Below are 13,586 nucleotides of genomic sequence, written 5' to 3'. Positions count from 1 at the left end.
TCCAGCTGCTAGCAACACAGGAAAATAATTTACAGTACTTTCAAAATAAAAGCGTAAAGCCTGTAAATGTGGAACGTATAGGAATGACAGACAAAGCATATTTTCTTATATAGGGCAGCAAAATTAAATTCGTTGTCGTTGTCCGTTTTGATTCAATTAAACTGTATTTATTTATTTTCATTTATTATTTTTAGGGTAACATAATACAATTAAATCTATTTTAGATATTTTGAAGCTGAGAAAAATTAGTTTAAAAAAAGAAGAAGAAAGGACAACATGAAAACTTAAAAAGGAAAATTAAATTATCCACTTGTCAGCAGGAGGTCACGGTAGTTTAATTTGAAGTATCCTGGAGGAAAGCAGGGTGGAAGTTGTGTTGCGCTGTGATTTCCGGTAGTTTGACAGTGGTGCGTGCAGCTGTGCGCCCTGCCCCGTTCATGACATTACGATCCTGCTCTCTCAATGAGAACATCCCACATGCACAGTGCTCATCTGCCCACTGCAGTGATTCAACATGTGAACTACGGGGCTGAACCTGTTGAGATGAAGGACTCTCCATAAACTCTACTAACTGATCTTTCACATAAAACAAAGTGGCTGCTGATATGTAACGCATGGATTATGGAGCGGCTGTGGATCTGTAGCAAAATCCTCCTGGTTATAAGTGTGTGCGTGGGGTCATCGTTGCAGGGTGGCGAGAACGCTTCTTGCGATGGGGCGTTTGATATTTACTTCGTGTTGGACAGGTGAGTAGTGAATGTGGGGTGTGTCTCCTGTCGGTGTTATTATTTAATGACTGGCTACTTCAGAGCACAGTCAGTCAGTCCTGTCCATGTATGGCTGTGTTGAGTTCCCCTCGTTGCTCCCCTGCTTCACTGCAGAGTTTATTTGAATCTTTCCTGATCATCAGTGTTTAGACACTTTTTTTTTGTTTTGTCCAAGTAAATGTTGCTGTTACGCACAACTAAGCCATAACGGACTTCCTAACACTAACAGAATAACCTCTCTGTTTACTTTGATGTCTCCTGCATGCTAAAACAGAATAAGCTGACCAACATCCTAGCTATTTATTTTCTTCTCATGCACATGTAGTCTTTTTTTATATCAGCTTCATATTCATTTTTAGAGAACCTAATAAAGAAATGTTATGAATTTCAAACTTCTTCTCAGTGAACCACACACTCAGTGCAGCATTCAAACTTTATTAACACATCTTAGACAGAAAATCCAGGTTTAACTGGTTTAACCCATCCAAGTGAGCACATAGAATGTAGTGGGCAGACATGCGAGGCGTCATGGGAGCAGTTTGGGGTTACGTTATGTTCTAGATGAAGGCATGTCAGCCATGGACGCAGAGGGAATTGAACCAGTGACCTCACAGCTGCCCCTCTGACCACCAACTCACACCCACTTTGTGATCGTTTGGTTTTGTTTGCTTGTTTTGTTCCACATTCTCGAGTCTCGTTGGGTACGCTCTTGTGTTCACTCCGGACGCTGCCTTGTTCTGCAGGTCGGGCAGCGTGTGGGCACACTGGGATGACATCTACGGATTTGTGGAGCAGCTCACCAGCAGGTTTGTCAGGTAAGGGAACTGGCTGTTTCACGTTCACACGTTCTGACAGCGAAGCAATCCCTTTCCCCTCTGTGTGTTTTAGGAAAAAAAGTATCAGAACATAATCCAAACCTTTATATATATATATATATATATATATATATATATATATATTACATCTAAAAAAAAGTTTCTAGAAGTGCTTTGCATGCACACGCAAATTAAACAAAGAAAACAGAGAAAGTAGGGCATGTCTATTTTGGGCAGCTGGGCATCACGGAAGGCCACCAACTGGTCCAAACCCCTCTGGGTATTGGTGAAGAGGGTGTGCGTGTGTGTGTGTTATACTTTTAGGTTTAATAGCAGGGTATGAAATATGAGAGCCAAATATGCAGCCAGATGTTGAAGGTGGTGCTGACCACAACAGACGGCCCTGTCCCCTTCACTGTAGGCATCAAGGCAGCAACATTAACAGGGTTAGTGGTTAAGTTCCCTCTCTTAAGATAGAATTTAATGACTTTAAATTCTGCTTGACGCAGAGTAAATTTATGCCATGACTTGGTGTTATTTTTAGGTGTTGGCATGTTCAACTCTATGACAGATATTATTTTATATGTTACCTCATGTGTGGTGAGTATATGATGCACACTTTGAGTGTCACAAATATTATCAAAAGGTGAGTGTGGTTCTTTGCATCCCCGACAGTAATAATATGTGAATTAGCACGTATGCGTTTTGACCATTAAAGATACAAACTCTAGTTTATTATTTTGCATATTCACATGTTTTATTCGTGTCTGTGTGTGTTTCAGTCCCAGGATGAGAGTTTCCTACATAGTTTTTTCATCTCAGGCGGTCATCATACTTCCACTGACAGGGGACAGGTACAGAATTCTGAGTCCTTCATAACCTATCCTCCTCCTCCTCCTCCTCCTCCTCCTCCTCACAAACGGTGTCTTTTGCGATCTGGCTTCACAGATCCAAGATAAATGAGGGGCTGGTGGAGCTGAGCCAAATCAAACCTGCTGGTGAGACGTACATGCACGAAGGTTTGAAAAAGGTGGGTGCGCTCGTCTAACGTTGCAATTAACTGCCAGGAACCTTATTTCTCAAACAGGTGATCGCACAGTTCTGTGTTTTCTGGAAGTAATTTGTGTGTGTAAATCAGTAAAGCAGGTAAACGGATGGATCCTCAGCAGGAAGTCATGTGGTCAAGTCATTTGTTTTTGCTCATCAGGTGTCGGAGCAAATGAAGACACAGACATCACCGTCATCCGCTATCATTATTGTTCTGACTGATGGAAAGCTGGAGCTCTACCCGTATGAACTTAGTGTAAAGGAGGTAACATTTGCACACACACTTCAGGAGTCTAATGGTAGAAGCAAAGACTATATTTATATAACAGAGGGACGTAGCCAAACCCATTGGTTTGTGAACTACTGTTCTGAATGGCCAGGAGTCCTTTTGGGGACTAATATCTACTTAATTATAAAATTATTTTCAAAAGGACCACAAGCACACTGACCATAAGAAGCGATTTTAGCCAACAACTTGGTATTTCAAAATAGAAGTTGACCCCTTTGAATAGTAACTATCACCATTCCACACCCGCAGGTAACATTTCGAATTTGAGTACGAGACCTTGTTGGAAGATCTTGTTGGGCAACCCGTCTAATTTTTTCCACATGAATTCCAAAACTTGCAAACACTGTGCAAAACAAGGATGTGAGGAGAGCTACTCTGTAAATATCACGTCCACTATTTGGTTTGCGGGTTTATTGTTGAGCGTAGTTGACGGATGCAACGATTTTCAAAAGTTACCTCAGAAAAAATGAAGCGTCACGCTGACTGACCAATGGGCATAAATCACGCTTTGTTTTGGGATTAGCAGCACGATAACAGTTTCAGGGCTCAGTTTGTTGGCTTTGTATCGCGTTCCATAAACTGAACCGGTTTCAAGGGGAGAAGAAAAACCTTATCTCATGTTTTGCAACATTGTTGGCTGCAAAGTAAAATACACAGTACTGAATGGAAATGAGGTGTAACATTTAAGTTTTATTAGTTATTTCTAGTGACATAAATGCCTGCATTTGCTGTATGTCAGTAGGATAATGTCCACTGCTTGTGTTGTGATTCCCAGGCTGACAAAGCCAGAGGGTTTGGAGCCAGAGTGTACTGCGTCGGGGTCATGGAGTTTGATAACAAACAGGTAGGAGGTCTTCACCTCGATTCTCTCTCTGTTACCAACACTGTTTCTTGTTTAAACACTGAGGTTTTATTTGTCTTTCTGTGTGTATATGTGTCAGTGTGTGTTGTTTCTGGCCTGGATTTATTTGCACACCTTGACCTTGTATCGTAGCCTGTCCGGGTTCAACTGAAACCTCCCGAGGACTGAACAGCTAGCACCTGGCATGGATTTGTACTCGGCGGTTCATGTTACCTTTTGGTTTATATAAAAATACAGAATACATTTTGTGAGGCAAAAGATTTTAAGCCACGATTTCCGGACTTTGATTCCTTCTTGTGCAAGTATTAGGTTGTTGAAAGAGAGCTTTGTGTCCGTAATGAAAGCACTCAGCGCACCACAAACAAGGATTAAACTTAATGTGTCCTCAAAGTTGTCTTTCATGTCTTTCAAGGGAATAAACCCAATGTCTCCTGCTGGCAGTGTTGATTGTAGGAAATACACTGGATGGAAAAGCCATTATACACGTTGATTAAGACCCATTAATCTGCATAGAAAAATTTAATTACAGTAGTGCAATGTTTCATTTAAAGTGGCATCTATTGTTGCACAACTCTGTGTTGTTGTTGTTTTTTTTTTACTGCAGCCTCCTTAATCACATTATTAATATGTGTCATAAGTATTAATGAGTATATATGCTTCGAAATAACATAGCTTTTAATCTATAAAGTCTTCAGTAAACAGTGGGTCCAGGCCACTGCCTGCCCAGTTACTGTCTGACAGTCCTCCGTGGTCTGAGGAGGAAGTAATTACATCACACTCTAATTAAATAAAGCCAGCCAAACTTCCTGTTCTGCTATCATCAAAGCAGGAGATGAAAGCTTCAGCAGCTCAAAGCATTCATCTCTGAGAAACATACGGTCCTTCCCTAAACGCTACTGAACAAAGACCTCTCCTACAGGCAGCAGGCCATGAGCAGTTTGTGCACGTTTATATGTAAAAAAAAAAGAAAAGAAAAAAAAAGTGGTTTAAAGACAAACTGTTTTATTCACAGCTCGCCGAAATAGCAGATGGCACAGAGCAAGTCTTTCCGGTCTTGTCCGGGTTTCATGCTCTTAAAGACATCGTCAACACGGTGAGGTCACACTGTTTGTGCGCACAAACGCTCCCGTGCATGCGGCGGACTTGAATGCAGAGTTGTCACTGTCCTGTATTTGCATCTCCGTATCACAGATCCTGAAGCAGTCGTGTGCAGAAGTGTTCACAATAGAGCCGTCAAGTGTTTGCGTGAATGGTAAGTTCACTGGGAGGAGTTTGTGGCATCTGCAATGTTTGAGTGTGACAAGGGTGACAGAATTCACGTACTGTAAGGAGGAGGTAGAGGTTGATGAATGGGTCAAACATATGACTTTCACTGAGGCTTATCCCGTGTGAAAGTAAAAGTCAGGGTTGTCTCTCTTTAAAAATGATATTCAGTTTTTAAGTAGCAGAACGTCTCGGTTAGGTTTAAGAAAATAGTCCCTTTTACACTGCTCGCAAAAAGGCTCTCCTGATGGATAACTTCTCCCATGTACTTAGTATGATTTTGTCAGTTGTCAGTCAGTTAGTCCACCAGTTTGGTTCAGACTGGATCTCCATGTAATTTTTCTATACACAGTCATCGTCTTCCGAGGACAAATCCTTATGACTTCGGTAATACCCAATTTTTCCTGTAGCACCAACGTGTTTTTGACGTTTGTGAGACTATGAGATGCATTGCCTTGGAACTTGATACCAACATTCATAATTCATACAACAGAATTTATAATGACTTTAGTGATCCCATTTGCTAATTGCTTACTTTACTTATGCTAACATGCTGAGGCTAGGTGGCGAACCTGTAAACATACCTGCTATGCTAGCATTTTTTTAGCATGAAAATATAGTTAATTCACTCACCATACTCTCTGTTTAATAATTATTGTTTCTGTTCACTGCTACTTGAATACATTCTCACAGCATTGTGTTGACGTATCTGATGTTTTCCAGAGTCTTTCAACGTGGTGCTGAGGGGTTCTGGCTTTAGCGGATCCAAGAGGGTTGAGAACATACTCTGTTCTCTCACTGTCAATCAAGTGACGCACAGTCAGTACACTCAACTCAACACACTCCTCATGACTTCTTTCATTCATTCATTTTCTGTGACCTCTTGTCCTCTGGAGGGTCGCGTGGGGCTGGAGCCTATCCCAGCTGCCATTAGGCGAGAGGCGGGGTACCAGTCTATCACAGGGCTAACACAGAGAGACAAACAACCATTCGGTCACTCGCATGCGGTCAATTCAGAGTATCACCAATTAACCTAATGTACCCGGAGAGAACCCACGCAGGCACAGGGAGAACATGCAAGGAACCGAACCCAGAACCTTCCTGCTGTGAGGCATCAGTGCTAACCACGTCACGTTGCCGCCCCTCCTCACGTCTTACACAGTGTTATCACAGTACATTCTCAGCTGATATACTGTTAACATTTGGATGCTAATGCTATGATGCACTGATGCTGAAACACATTACTCTAGTGCACTCTGGTAGATAAAATGATCCATGAAGGGAAATGTGATCCCATGTGCACATCTCCTTGGTGCAGTGGAAACTCAGAGTCATGACATCCTGAAACAAACAGTGGCTGCTTTTTATTGACTTCAGCCAGAGAACAGAGGAGATATTATGAGACTGAGCGGAGGGAGGGAGGGAGGGAGGAGATGTTCTGTCTCGTTAATCTATTAACAGATCGATGGCAGGGGGGTGAGAACAGTGTAACCGAGAGCACACAGAGAGAGGAGATAACGCATGACTGTATCATAACATCTTGTTTCTCATTCTTTATGTCTTTTATCTCTTCTGCTGAAATAGTTTTCATTATTTCTTTTGTGACTTTACATGGCTGCGACGTTTACAATCATTTTTAAAATTGAAAGTCAAAGACAAAGTCAGTCAAATTTTTAACATATGTACAGAAGTACATAATAACATAATGGCATACAGGGTACATGGCATTTCTTCTTGGCTAATGTTAGCATATAAAATTCAATCATGTGTCAGTGCTACAAGAATTTTCTTTGGAGATTGGCTCATTTTTATTTTTTCTATGTCATAGCCAACTGCAGCTCTCAGAGTTTGTCCTTTATCTCTGTTTCTTCTCAGATCAGAAACCAACAGTAGTTAGAGATGGCTATTTGCTGTGCTCGGCTCCAGTTCTGCATGAAGTTGGACAGTAAGTCAACTCATACTGTACGCACCCAGTCAAAAAACGTATCACTGTGTGAAAGGCAAAGCCCCATTATCATTTAAAGATAATGTGTAGTTAGAGTTACCCACAAGATAAACAAGAGCCACAGGAATTTCTTCATCTCATCAGCCGATAAGCCACACTCGGGTTTGAACGATGAAAGCAGCCTTCCACGTGCATGATTACATGGTCTTTTTTTGGTTTGGTTTTTCTCTTTCTGTTTTCTTTATTGTGCAGTAAAACCCTGGTTGAAAATAATTAGCAATTCTGAGTTGGTTAAAAATACTTGTTGCCTGTGTTTCAATTTAAAAAGACATCAGAGTTCTTGAAAGGTTCTCAGGCCGGAATCACACGAAAACCTCACTAATATCTGTCCACGACAGCTGGATCCAGGCTTTCGAAGTTCGTCGTCAGTCCTGGTTGATTTGGCGACACCTGTAGTTACTTGTGGTAACAGCAAATGTGGGCTAGTGCTGCAGGTCTGGGGTCAGGAAACAAACTATTGTTGTTTTAATGAAGACGTCTGGCAATAACTGATCTGATTTTATGCTCGCGGCACGAATCCGAAAACAGCAGGGCGCAGCGACAGGAGTTGGCTGCCTAAGTTGGAAGTGCGCAGCCTCTCGCCTGCAGCTCTCAGTCATTACCTCAAATCCGCTGTTAAAAATTTCTGATTAACAGTATTGCTGCTTAGCTCACTGATGAATACATTGCATTTTCTGTGACTACTTCATAATAAAAGTCAACATGTTTTACTAGTTAAATGCTTTTAACCTTAAACTCCAGCAGGTGAAAATGTTTCATTTGCATTAACATCAATCTCAGAATCAATGTGCAAATATCTGATGACGATTTCACATTTAATCTATGTGGGATTAGCCCCACCGATACCAAATCGTAGCACTTGTCATCCCAAGGTACTTATCACGGTAAAGTCAAAACCATACACTATTATGGAGATAAACTATTCCCAGAGGATCTGATAGCATCCCTTCCTTTATCTGATAATGAAACAACTCTCTCAACTCAACTTTTGTTTACAGTAAAACTTTCTCACTGTGTTGGATGAAGCGAAGCTAGTCTGACCAGAATATCTCCGTGGCATTTTAAGAGAGAGCCAAAGCAGATTGGACCTCGTCCACTTCAAACAGCGCTCTGCCCCTCTGTCCTCCCGTCACCTCTCACTTTCTGTTCTTCTTCAGTCACTCTGTAACACCTAGTCCTTTTAGTTGACACAACCTAATTTGAGTTGAACCAGAACAGTGGAAACCAAACAACACTGAAGTGAGAAACTAAAATCTTGTCGGAGTGGACTGCTAGGAGCTGAACGCTCAGACTGGTAGTCAGGGTTTAACCAAGTGAGACGGCTCAAGGCTTTAGAGTGTCCAGAGAATGTGAGTGTGAGCAGGAGCAGAAGCAAGTGGGAGCCAAAAACTGGATCAGGCACCTAGAGACCATGATCTGTTGGTGTGGTGGAGCAGAGGCCCAGTGTTTGTGGCTGCTGTTAAGGCCACGCCCCCAAACCTGACTCCGCTCCTGCAATCAAACACAAGACACACAAGGGCGAGAAAGAAAAGACAGGAAGGAAGTATCCAGACTAGCAGGAGGGCATGGAGGGCATGACAATTTAGGTCAAAACTTGATAAGAGCGTGGATTGCAGCGACTTCCTTTTCATGTGACTCTGTGTTAGCTGCACTAAAGACGTTTGAAGATCAACTGGGAAATTGACATGGTTGTTTTCATTTTAACAATTAGAATTGTTTAGATAAGATAACTGCTCCTTTTTAGGCAGTTTCATGTCATTAAAGAATCCAAACACTAGGTGAACAGTTAACTCGAGCTCAAGTAGTACTTCACATTCAAAATCTTGCTCCCTGTGGTAATATTTGTCAGCATATTAGCAAATCCTAATAATATTCAAATAAGGAGAGGTCATTTGGAAGAAAATGTATTCTGTTCTGATGGTCAGAATTGTTGAGCGGGGACGTCACAGAGTGGAGGTGGTGCTGGTGGAGCAGATAGGCTAATGCAGACTTCAGTTGAGATGCTCTGCACAACAAGGATGAGGTGGAGAAGAGGGACGCTGAATTAGATGGTAAAATTAAGAATGACGTTATTTTGGAATTGCGGACACAGAACGTGTGAACCTATTCCTTACTGAACTTCTGACTAGGCTTTATTCATCTGATACTGTGATTCTACTCTATAGAGATAGATTACATCTTCTTCAGATGTCATTTTCTGTCGCTGTGTTTGATAATTGCAGATCAGTTGAAGTGCTGGTCAGCCTGAACAATGGAAAATCCTACATCTCCGGTCCCATCAGCATCTATGCCACATCATGTGTGAGTATCAGGCATACTGTATAGCACCAGACCAAACCCTTATTTTGTCAATTTAAAGATAGTTTAGACTTTTAAAAATATATAAACCGATCAGCCACAACATTAAAATCACTGACAGAAGAAGTAAATAACATTGACCATCTTGTGACAATTCAGTGTTCTGCTGGGAAACTTTTGGACCTGGCATTCGTGTGGATGTTACTTAGACATGTAGCACCCACCTAGACCAGACCAGGCACCCATCCTGGCAGCAGCCATCCCCTGACACAGGCACACACACAAAAACGGTTTAGGAACAACTAAAAAAAAAAACATGAAAAACAGCACAAGGTGTTGACCTGGGCTCCAAATTCACTAGATCCCAAACTGATCAAGTATCTGTGGGATGCACTGGAACACACCTGATCCACAGAGGCCCCTCCCCTCAACCCACAGGACCCAAAGGCCCCCACTAACAACATTGTGTTGCCAGACACGACAGGACACCCACAGAAGGCCCATGTCCATTCTCTGATGAGTCACAACTGTTGTGGAGGCACAAGGGAGACCTACACAATATTAGGAAGGTGGTCATAATGTTATGCCTGATCGGCGTACAACTTAAAGCCACGAAACAATGGTAATTGTATCGTATAATTATCGTATCAGTAATTATACTGTCACATTTCAAGCACATCTACAATTTGTTATAAAGCTATCAAATGAGACATGATCCCATGTATGTAATTGAGGAGAGCATGTGACACTTGCAGGTCTGTCTATCTTCTAAATACAGTGTGTAGCTGATTAGTGTGTGTTGTTTGCAGTCAGATGGGATGTGGGTGCTCTGGTTGCTCTTGGCTCTGTTGCTGTTATTAATCCTGAGCTTACTCTGGTGGTTCTGGCCTCTCTGCTGCACTGTGGTGAGTTTACAGTACATTTGTGCGTGTGTGTGTAAAGCCTCTTTTTGTTTATATCTCAACGGGCGGCCGTTGCCACGTGACTGTCCGTTATTGTTGTGTATCATTTTTTTTTGTATTGTTTCCTACAGGTCATCAGAGACCCACCTCCGGCTCGCCCCCCTCCTCCACCTCCTCTGATTGTGAGTAGACTTCAGACAATACAAAAACATATTTCCTGAAGGATTTTGCGCCTCCGAAGGGGCAGTTTGAAGGACGAAGTTCGAATTTTACCACACACGTGCGCCAGCTTGGAAGCGATAGAGGCGAGAAAATCTAAATTTGGAGGGAGTGTGGGTGAAGCTGCAGAAGGAGACAGAAATCATTCTGTGGGAGATTTTGAGTCAGAAGGCAAAGTTTGCTTTTTATTGTTAGGATCAAATACTCTGGTACAAAGCAATCGAGCTGAATCTTCTTCACACAAATACAAGGCAACACTCTCCTCTTAGGAGTCCTAAAAAGGTAAACGCAAGTGCTGTCATGTGTCGGTGACCGTTTTCCCCCCCGAGAGTGGCCAACAAACAGTCAGCCAGCAGCTGCAGAAAGAGGAGGAGGAACAGAGCCTTTGACGCTCTCTGAACCGTTACAATGAAGAGAGGGTGGGGCGACTCCTGGCAGACTGTAAACACAGAGACCAGCATCCATCATGATGTCAACTCACAGGTGTTGAGTGGCTTCCATTGTTCTGGAGAAGACTCCGTCTTAATGACCATAGCTTCTCGTTACAACCCCCCTTATACAGCGCTGTGTAAATGCAAGACAATTTAGCATTTTATTGTTGCGTGTAACAAGACATGTTCTCAGCAGACAAACGTCACCTTACGTGAGATTAATTAAAAAAATGAAACTGAGAATAGATCTGGAGATTTCGTGTAATCAGCACCTTCTGACCACAAGTGGTACAGCATTTCTTGAGCATCTTCTTCAGCTTTCATTCATTCTAACATTATTTCTGGACATCATTGTATAATTTTGAGTTTTATTCATTGCCATATATTTTTAAAAAGTACAAAACTAGTATTGGAACAACTATTTGTTTCCTGGAGCTCACTCTAAACTTAGTTTAATTACCTTTTATTGTTTAAGGAGCCAGAAGAGGATCCTTTGCCCAAGCAAAGGTGGCCCACAGTGGATGCTTCATACTATGGAGGCAGGGGTGCTGGAGGGATCAAACGCATGGAGGTGAATAAGAATACTTTATCACGATGACTGAGCTGCTAGAGCCTGCTGATGATGGACTGCTAATGCTAACCACCCGTGATGGCCTTTGCTGGTGCTAAACCTGCGTTGGCTTGTTGTCTCAAGTCTTTCCACACTGCCGGACGGAGCCTTCATCTGTCCTCTCTTCAAATATCCCGTAGGTGCGTTGGGGGCAGAAGGGATCCACGGAGGAGGGAGCGCGGCTGGAGAAAGCCAAAAATGCCGTGGTCACAATGCCGGAGGAAGTGGAGGAGCCCATCATTCCTCGACCACCACCAAGACCTCCTCCTATATACAACCCCCCATCACAGTCCAAATGGTACACTCCCATCAAGGTGAGAAAGAAAATAGCCTCATTAACTGATCTTTATTGTCTCTACACTTTTCAAGCATTTGGATTTTTGTCATCTCCAACTATGTTTTGTCTGCTAAATCTCTATCTCTGCCGTTCCTTCACTCAAAAGAACAAATATGTAATTTCTCTGTTTTATTCCTTTTACGTGTGTTATGATTGAGCCAACTTGATCCGATTTCACCTTCAGGGACGTATGGACGCACTGCTGGCATTACTGAGACGACAGTACGACAGGGTGGCAATCATGAGGCCGACAGGTCACGACAAGGCAAGACACAGCCTCTGCAAATCACTTCACTTCTGTCACGAGTGAACGTCTCGTGACATCCCACTGCCGCAACTGTTTTGCCATAAATTGTCACAGATGAATCAAATTAGAAAAGTGATCCACTCGTTCAACCCCACTGTGATCTCATTAGATAATAACAGATAGAAAATACCCTCTACAGTCTCCCCGCTCTTATTATCGGCGCAACAGATAGAGAACAGCTTGCTGCTTCATCTTCGCTGTTATAAATAACAGTCGAAATGTCAACGCCTGCACAGTGTGTCATCGAGCACAGCTCAGACGGGCTCTCTTAACGGTTGCTTCTTACAAGACTTACTGATGAGTTGTCTCCGCTCTTTCTCCCTCACTGTGAAGTGTTACATGAACTGTTCTGATGGAAGAGCTACCGTGTAATGAAAAGCTAAGATTTAATCGCATTGTCACACTATTTGGATGGGTGAACTTATTCTGAAAGGCGTAAAGAGGTCCGAAGTAAGCATGCATTTAGGCAACATGCGTTTTAAAATATAAAATGGGACTAAATGCAACAGATTTCCTCACCATTCTATATGTAGGCGATGCAGCGTTTACCTTTTTTGTGAATGTGTTTTATTCCATCTTTTAGGCTTAGCCATGAATGTTATACACTGATCAGCCACAACATTAAAACCACTGACAAGAGAAGTAAATAACACTGACTATCAATTCAGTGTTCTGCTGGGAAACATTTGGACCTGGCATTGGTGTGGACGTTACCTAGACATGTACCACCCACCTAGACCAGATCAGGCATCCCCACCCCATAGCAATGCAGAGGCCCCTCCCTTCCACCCATAGGACTGTTACCAGACACCACAGGACACCCTCAGAAGGCCCATGTCCATTCTCTGAGGAGTCACAACTGTTTTGGAGGCACAAGGGAGACCTACACAATATTAGGAAGGTGGTCATAATGTTGTGCCTGATGGGTGCATAGTCGCTGGGCGCTGTCTAATTAATAGTATTATAAATGAAGGCAGCATGTTTCTTTCTGAACATTATTCATTGTTATCACACATGTCAACATACTGACAACTGCCACTACACACTATATTACAAGTCTGCACAGACATGGCAGTAATAATAGTGTTCCCTTCAGGAACAAAAAAGCTTTTGGCAGATGATTGAACCTGACGCCTTTGTTCAGAAATAAACACAGAACACGCAAAACCACTAATTAGATTTTTTTTAGTATGGTGTGTTGCAACGTGTGTCTGACTACGTCCTCTCTCTTTTGTTGTCTCCAGGGCCGCTGCATGAACTTCACCAGAGTTCAGAGTCGCTGACGTTCATACACAAGGAATCAGCTTTTCACTTTATTCCACCTCTTAGCCAAAGACGACCAGTGTGTACACCCAGACATGAATGTGTGTTGTAAATAAACTTCTTTACTTAAAATGTGGCCTGAAGTTCGTTTGATCCGTTAAAAAACGCGCC

At 42.5% G+C, this 13,586-nt stretch overlaps 1 protein-coding gene across 1 annotated transcript; it reads left to right on the top strand.

Moving 5' to 3' along the window:
* Positions 1-309: 309 nt before the first annotated feature.
* On the top strand, positions 310-13,551 carry LOC311507499 (anthrax toxin receptor 2-like). The gene is made up of 17 exons (XM_084571853.1): positions 310-746; positions 1,511-1,582; positions 2,365-2,436; positions 2,531-2,612; positions 2,790-2,894; positions 3,694-3,762; positions 4,793-4,873; positions 4,972-5,032; positions 5,767-5,862; positions 6,919-6,988; positions 9,271-9,349; positions 10,156-10,251; positions 10,380-10,430; positions 11,374-11,469; positions 11,649-11,822; positions 12,030-12,110; positions 13,397-13,551. The coding sequence occupies exons 1-17, from the start codon at positions 622-624 to the stop codon at positions 13,433-13,435; spliced, it is 1,449 nt and encodes a 482-aa protein (XP_084427979.1). The 5' UTR covers positions 310-621; the 3' UTR covers positions 13,436-13,551.
* Positions 13,552-13,586: the final 35 nt, after the last annotated feature.

This window comes from Chelon labrosus (genome assembly GCF_963514085.1).
Source record: "Chelon labrosus genome assembly, chromosome: 22".
NCBI lineage: Eukaryota > Metazoa > Chordata > Actinopteri > Mugiliformes > Mugilidae > Chelon > Chelon labrosus.
This window is presented reverse-complemented; position numbering and strand designations above follow the sequence as displayed.